This window comes from Chaetura pelagica, unplaced genomic scaffold (assembly GCF_000747805.2).
Source record: "Chaetura pelagica isolate M959 unplaced genomic scaffold, ChaPel_1.0 scaffold181, whole genome shotgun sequence".
NCBI classification, from domain to species: domain Eukaryota; kingdom Metazoa; phylum Chordata; class Aves; order Apodiformes; family Apodidae; genus Chaetura; species Chaetura pelagica.
The window spans coordinates 1187672-1194507 of record NW_009951992.1 but is presented as its reverse complement, the minus strand read 5'-3'; the positions used below and the strand labels follow the sequence as shown (position 1 = coordinate 1194507).

At 45.7% G+C, this 6836-nt stretch overlaps 2 protein-coding genes across 2 annotated transcripts in view; both read right to left on the bottom strand.

The window, feature by feature from the left end:
• The window catches only part of MOV10 (Mov10 RISC complex RNA helicase), an 8497-nt gene extending 6573 nt beyond the window's left edge, over positions 1-1924 (bottom strand). The window contains exon 1 of the mRNA XM_010002243.1: positions 1911-1924. Within this exon, the coding sequence (XP_010000545.1) occupies positions 1911-1924 (14 nt within the window). The remainder of the gene's footprint in view (positions 1-1910) is intronic.
• A 644-nt stretch (positions 1925-2568) lies between these two features.
• The window catches only part of CAPZA1 (capping protein (actin filament) muscle Z-line, alpha 1), a 6648-nt gene continuing 2380 nt past the window's right edge, over positions 2569-6836 (bottom strand). The window contains exons 5-10 of the mRNA XM_010002233.1: positions 5922-6128; positions 5446-5525; positions 4980-5058; positions 4423-4494; positions 3779-3841; positions 2569-3230 (exon numbers count right to left, since the gene is read on the bottom strand). Coding sequence (XP_010000535.1) covers positions 3090-3230; positions 3779-3841; positions 4423-4494; positions 4980-5058; positions 5446-5525; positions 5922-6128 — 642 coding nt within the window. The 3' untranslated portion in view covers positions 2569-3089. The remainder of the gene's footprint in view (positions 3231-3778; positions 3842-4422; positions 4495-4979; positions 5059-5445; positions 5526-5921; positions 6129-6836) is intronic.

The following is a 6836-nucleotide window of genomic DNA, read 5'->3' as shown; positions in this document are numbered from 1 at the left end:
CCCCTCGGCGGGCCCCCCCCGGCAGTGACAGACGCGTCCCCGGAGCGGCTGTGGCTGCAGGGCAGGGGCTGTCGGGCTGTCGGGCTTCAAAGGTCTGGGCTCGTTGTCCTGCCCGAGCCTGCAGCCCCGCAGGACCTGCCCTGGGGGCCCGGGGCTGCCACCCCGCGCTGGAAGGGCAGGAGGTGCCCAGGTGTGCTGCATCACTGTACCCAATGATGAGGGCAGGAGCTCCCAGGGCTGCTCCGTAAATAGAGCAGCAGCAGCAGCAAGAGCTGTTGTATATTTGTCCCTTGTTTCCTGCAACCTCACCCTCCAACCTCCCCAGGGAAGGGGGGTGATCCTGGACTGGCTCTGTACAACAGCTCGAGACCCTGGGACTGGTCCCAGTGCTGCTTATGCCTTTCCTGTGGCCTGAGGATGTTGGGGTAAGTCTGCTGGTCTCCCCACCTTAGCTCAGGTGTTTATTTCCTCTGACCCAGGCTCTGCTTGTGACTTGCTAGTGTCTGAAGATGGCTGATGGACTGTCATGGTGTAGGGCCCCACACAGGTTGAGGGTGAGGTCTGGGGTTTGAAAACTGGGGGTGTTGCCTTAGGAAAAGTTGTCTGCAAGTTTTGGTCATGTGTTGCAGGCAGAATCCCAGAGCTTTAAAGTTTGATCTTGCAAGCAGATCGGAGGACTCTTCCTGGGGGGTGGTGCAGCTGGGTAGCCCAGCTGCTGTCTGGGCTGGGCAGACCCATCCTACAGCACTGGGCTGGCTTTGCCTGCCCTGGCACAGTCCTGCTGCCCTGTCTGGGGCAGGCATTGACTTCTGTACTCTTCAACAGAGCCAGGCCAGGATATACTTTGCTCTGGAGCTGGCTGCAGTCTGCTGATGCTTCTGGTTTTCAGCAAAAAAAATCCTGGTGGCTTTAAAAATTCAAATGCCTCTGGGCATGTGTCACTGCTGGGCTGGCTCTTGTTTGGTGCCCCAGCGGGGGTGTCACGCCAAAGATTGGTTTTACAACGAAGAAATAGGAGCTGGAAAGGGCTAGGACTTGGATAGCTGAGCCTGCTGTAGAGGATGGTGGGGGAAAAGGGCCAGGAGGCAGGGAATGAGAGCCTGAAAGATTAGCTGAAGATTCAGAGAAGGACAAAGAGATAGAAACTGTCCTAAGGCAGGAACAAGTGGTGGAGCAAAAGCCTAGCCTTGAGGCAGATAAAGCCCTGTTGTTTGCACAGCCTTATCTCGGCCCGCTCGGCTTCACATTCTTGGAATTGCTGCAGGCCTTGTCTGGATGGGCTCAGGGCCACAGGCCACAGCACCCTAGGTGCTTGACCAAGTACCCTTCATCTCTGTGCCACGGGCAGGGAGGAAACCCTTTCTACAAACACCCGCTGGAAACAGCGCTGTCCTTGAGCAGCTCAGCCCTCCAGGGGAGGGTCCTGCTGTGGGGGCAGCTGGTGCAGGACAAACCCACCAGCTCAGTGCTCCACCAGCTGAGCAGACCAGGGGAGGAAGGTGGTACAGCAAGGCACAGGTGATGAGTGGAACATCCTTGTCTGTGTGATGTGCCTCATTAGGGCTGTGTAACTGCTTTTCTTTTAATTTGGAAGTTCTTAGACCTCCATGTCCCTGGTGTGTGTACGAGGGTGGGAGCACAGCCTATGGATTTGCAAGCAATGCCCTCCCCTGCCTGTAGGCTGTTACCTGTAACCTGCCTTCCTCTGGAACTAACACAGTGAGACCATGAAAGAACAGACACAATGGCTTTAAAAGAAAGGCCAGTGTATTTCTACTAGAGTATTTGATACAGAGGATGCCTGTAGGATGGTCAGTCTCAACAGCAAATACAAACATTTTATTTAGACAAAACTTCTCACAAAGGACAGACACTTCTTTTGTGTCATGCACAGGCAGTCCCACCCCTACCTTCCCAGCCCCATTCTTTGTGTATTTAAAAACAGGAAGACACTAGCCAGTTAAAAAAACACAACCTGTGAGAAGGCCCAGGGATAATCAAGTGCAAACAAAGCAAAGGGAGCTCACCAAAGGGGTTTCATTGTGCAGTGAATCCATGTTCTGAGACAGGCACACGTGTGCCCCTCCAACCTCCCTGTAAGAGAAACTGCTAGGGCTGCTATTGGTGATCTTACAGAAGAACAAAGTAACATAGAGCAAGAGTTCAGAGAGCAATGAAGAGATTAATTTCAAAATCTCTAAGTTTCACAAGAAACTGGCCACAATTGAGACAAAATGGAAACTTTTCTCTCACTTTGGTGCAAGTTTATTTATTTTGTACACCATCCATACACCTGTGATACAAATTCTATGAACCTGCCACAAAGCATTAAAGCACAACATACCTATTATTTTGTAGACATTTGCATTTTTAATTACCATCCAGCCTACATGGATCAGCAGTGATGGGAACTTGTAGTTCTGTAAAAATGCAGATGCCTGGTAACCGCACATACACAAGGGAGGGGAGAGCAAAAATGTTCACTTTTGGGGAACATGGCTCAAATCTTCAGATTTAAAAAAAAAATTACGTCCCTGGAAGATCTGGCTATGTAGGGATTTCTGTAAAGGATTTGTAAACTCATTTCATATAGTAAAACCGTAGCCTTCGGGCTTTTTGCTTTGTGGAGGTCAGTAGAGAGGATACAGGAGGACTTGCTGTCTTTTGCATTAATGACATCTTGCAGCATAAGAGCCTTGAGCTGTTGGCAGATCTGACAGACTTACTGGAGTACCTGGAGTGCTGTACAGGGGTGAAGGGAATGCTCTGCACCCTCAGCTGTATTTGTTATAGGGCTTTTCCAGCTAGGAAGTTTTCCAACCAGTACTACTGGTGATTGAAAACAGCTATATTTCTGAACCATGAATGTGGCTTAATAAAAATGACCTAGCAGTAAATGCAACCACAACAGGAAGTTTATGTAGCAGGAAACACAAAGACAAGCCTATTTGTTCCACCATTCTCTGAGGCTAGAAAACCTGTTAACTTTGAAAGCCCTAAAAAATGCTGCACTGGTTTAGAAACCATCTACTTGGCATAGGACGACATTTGTTTTGCACACAAACATTTAACCCATTTCCTCATTCCCATTAAGCATTCTGCATCTCCTTGCCAATCTTGTAGCTGAGGATTTTGTTCCAGTCGATCTTGGTGCGGGTGACCGGGAGCTGCCGGCGCAGGGCCTTGAAGGTGGTGTCTGACATGGTCTGGTAGTTCTCACTGATGGCTGTCTGCAGGGGCAAGCAGGTCAGTCACAGCAGTGAGATCCTCTGAGAAGACACAACTCGGTGCTATAGCCACACACCCCTCTCTGCAGGGCAAAGGCTCCCTAGGAACTCTACCACCAGCCTGGGTGTAACTACAGGGGCTTCTGTTCAACTCCCCTGTGAAAGAAGTTGTGCCCCCTTAGGTGTTTCACTGGTCTCTGTGGAGGCCCTTGCACACAGGCTGGGACCATGTAAAGAGCTCTCACATGCATTTCCTCTGTGGTATTTTTAACTGTCACAGAGGAAAACGTTTAGATTCACCTACTCCCCTTCTGTGCTTGTTCCAGGCACCACTTGTAACCCTTCAGAATAACTATACAGCAAACTCTACTATTAATGACACAGAACTCTACAACTGCTTTCTTTAAACACATATTACTGCCCTTTTCTAAGTAATTCTTACAGTCAATACCAGACTCAGTCAGAAGCAGAATTAGGTCAATTTTCAGTGTTTCTATTAAACAGAGACTGATATAATTCCATCACATTTATTTAAAACCCACTGATCTTACCTGATACTCATTTTCTGCATTTTCTATTATCTTAATAAATTCCTTAGCTGTCTGGACATCACTCTACAAAGGGGAAAAATACATTTTTATATGTTTAAGAACAAATTACAAGGCCACACAATAAATTTCCTCTCAAATGATAAGCTAAGTATAGATGAAGTGGATAACATCAGCAGCTTCTGCCTCTGTTTGTAGCTGGGTTCCTTTCACCCCCTGCAATGTGAGGTTTGTGCTGGCCAGAGCTGTGCTCCAAACTGGAACAGGGCTGCACCCTAGTGAGCAAAGGGAGGCAGACAGACCTTCACGGGATGGACTGGGGTTTTGTGATTTGCTCCCTCAACTCTTATTTATTGTTTATCAAGACTTATTTTCCTTAGGACACTGCTCTTGCTGTTTGTTTCCCTTGCCTGCAGACAGAAAGCACATTCTGCCCTCTTAAGCTGAAACTCCCAAGATAAGCTTTCCAACAGAGACTGTACTTTCCAATAGTCTAACTTCAAACAAGTGAGAATTTGGGTTTCCCATGGGACTTCAGTGACTAGTCACACTAAAAGTGGATCACTTCAAAGTCAAGAGAATGTAGTCATAGAAGTGTGTGCTTCAGGAGATGTTTATCATAAAAAGAGATCTTGCAGCATACTTACAGAAACCTGTACAGAGTCCTGGATATCCTTATGACTAACCAGTTGAACATTGCCATCTTCATAATAATGAACCTGGATAAAGAGAGAAAAAAAGCAGGTTATCCTTAACTCTCATTTTACAATCCCTAGAGCCCCAAATGCTACAACAGCACAGATGTGCCAGTCTTCTCTGCTTACGTGGAGACTAAAAGCAGGATGGATTTTCTAAAAGGTTTCATTCTTTGTCAAGACTGTTCAAGATTATGTTAATGCAGTAAACGCCTAGAGTTGAAATAAGAGCAATTATAAAAGAATTCATGGTTTAGGTTTTAGCCCTATAAAGTGAAGCAGACTTGGAGGCATATAGGGTAATGCTATATAAGGAACCACAGGGCACACTGTAGATGATACCCAAAACACTAGTTTTTAAAAATAATTTAATTGTATAGTTTAATATAATCTTGACTTGAGAAGGGCATCTCAGCTGTATTTCAGCACCTCATTCTTAGTTGAATGCATTAGTTGTAAGAGAAGCACCATGCAGCCTCTCCTGTTACTGCCAGAAAAAGTTAACTCACCTGGATCTTGAGCACTGCAGCCACTTGAGCTGTTGGTGGTGTGATGGTAAACTTCCACTCTGATCTCCAACGACCATTCCTAAAAACAATCAAAGCATGGAAACTGTATTTCCAAAAAGCCCTAACCACAAAAAGAACCAAATTAACAAGAGCAAGTTGTTTCTCCTGTTGTTTGATGGCCACTATTACAGTGCCCTACATGGCATTGAATTACATTTCAGAAGCACAACTGAGGACAGTGCAGCTTCAGCACCAACGAGCTCCAGTGTGTGGTGCTCTGAGGATGTTCAGGGTCTCACTGAGCTCTGCAAATGCCCCCTCTCGGGATGGGTCACTGGGCTTAGGGAAGTGCCAAGGAAATGGGAATCCCAAGGCTACATGCCCTTCAGAGTGTGTCAGAAAACAGAGGATGGGTTGGTTGAGGACTAGAAAAGGAAGAAAACATATTATGTGGACATAGCCTTACCAGAAGTTTTTGGGCTGGAACTGGTGGCTCTCAATACAGGCAATAATTGTTTGCTGCCCATCTATAGATTTACCATAAACCTGTATTTAGAAAGAGAGTTAAAAAGGCCCAAGATCTGAGGAAAGCCATTCTTAATTTCTGTTCTTGGCAGCACTGTGGAGGTTTGCTGTCATGGCACCTCACTGGGAACATGCAGCACTAATTCCACTGTGCAACACCTCCATGTGCACATAATGCCTCCTGTTTATTAACTGCAGATCTTGAGGTGCTTGGCAGTCATGACTATGAAAAGCAAGGTCTAATACAGCTTTGCCACTGTGTGCATACCAAGATATTTGCCCTGTCTTTGGAACTTGTCATTCTAAAGTTAGCAAAAATGCTTGTGAGGATGGAGAATCCACCCAGCACAAAGTCCCCTCGAGGCACTGACTGGCACAGGGCAAGGAACTCCCAGTGAAACAAGATGGATACTCAACAGTGCAGAAGCCATTGGGGTAATGATCTTTCACATAAGCTCTCAGTGCAGTGTCACAGGCATCTCTCCATTGTTTTAAAGCTGATTCTGTGTCCTCAGGCTGTGGGTCACTTGCTTCTTTCCTTAAATGATCAAACTTAAAAGAAAGCTTGTTTCTTGGGTCTAAAAATCTGCCATTGCCCAGATCACCATGTTCTGTGATTAAGACCTGTAAAAGAAGTAGAAATCAAGATACACTTATGTTGCTGTGAATGTGCTGTTTTTCACTTTCTCCTGACTGTGAATCAATACCAATGTTTCAGTAGATTTTCATAAAGCTAGACTATCACATAAAGAAACAAGGATTTTCAGTAAAAATTTCAACTAAGACTAGCTGCAGTGAGGCTGAGCACTGTAACTTTGTTGTGTCAAAGCTATTACTGTGGACAGCTCTCCTAACAATATCTGCCTTCCATGAACATATCTGGGACACCAGAAAAGCTAGGTCAGTGCTCAGCTCAGAACAGATGGTCAGGCCAGCCTTGTCTTCTGCAGGACTCGATGCTGCTTCTCAAAAAAGTGTTGCTGGTATAGACTGGATAGTATTAGATTGCTATAATCAATGATACAGTAAGTTTTAGGGTAACTGTGAATGGGTTAAAAATGCAGAAAATGAAAAAAGATCTGGGACACCAGAAAAGCTAGGTCAGTGCTCAGCTCAGAACAGATGGTCAGGCCAGCCTTGTCTTCTGCAGGACTCGATGCTGCTTCTCAAAAAAGTGTTGCTGGTATAGACTGGATAGTATTAGATTGCTATAATCAATGATACAGTAAGTTTTAGGGTAACTGTGAATGGGTTAAAAATGCAGAAAATGAAAAAAGCCTGAAACTATGAAGAATTTAAGACCAACTGTCAGCAGGAGCTGCAAGCAGGAAT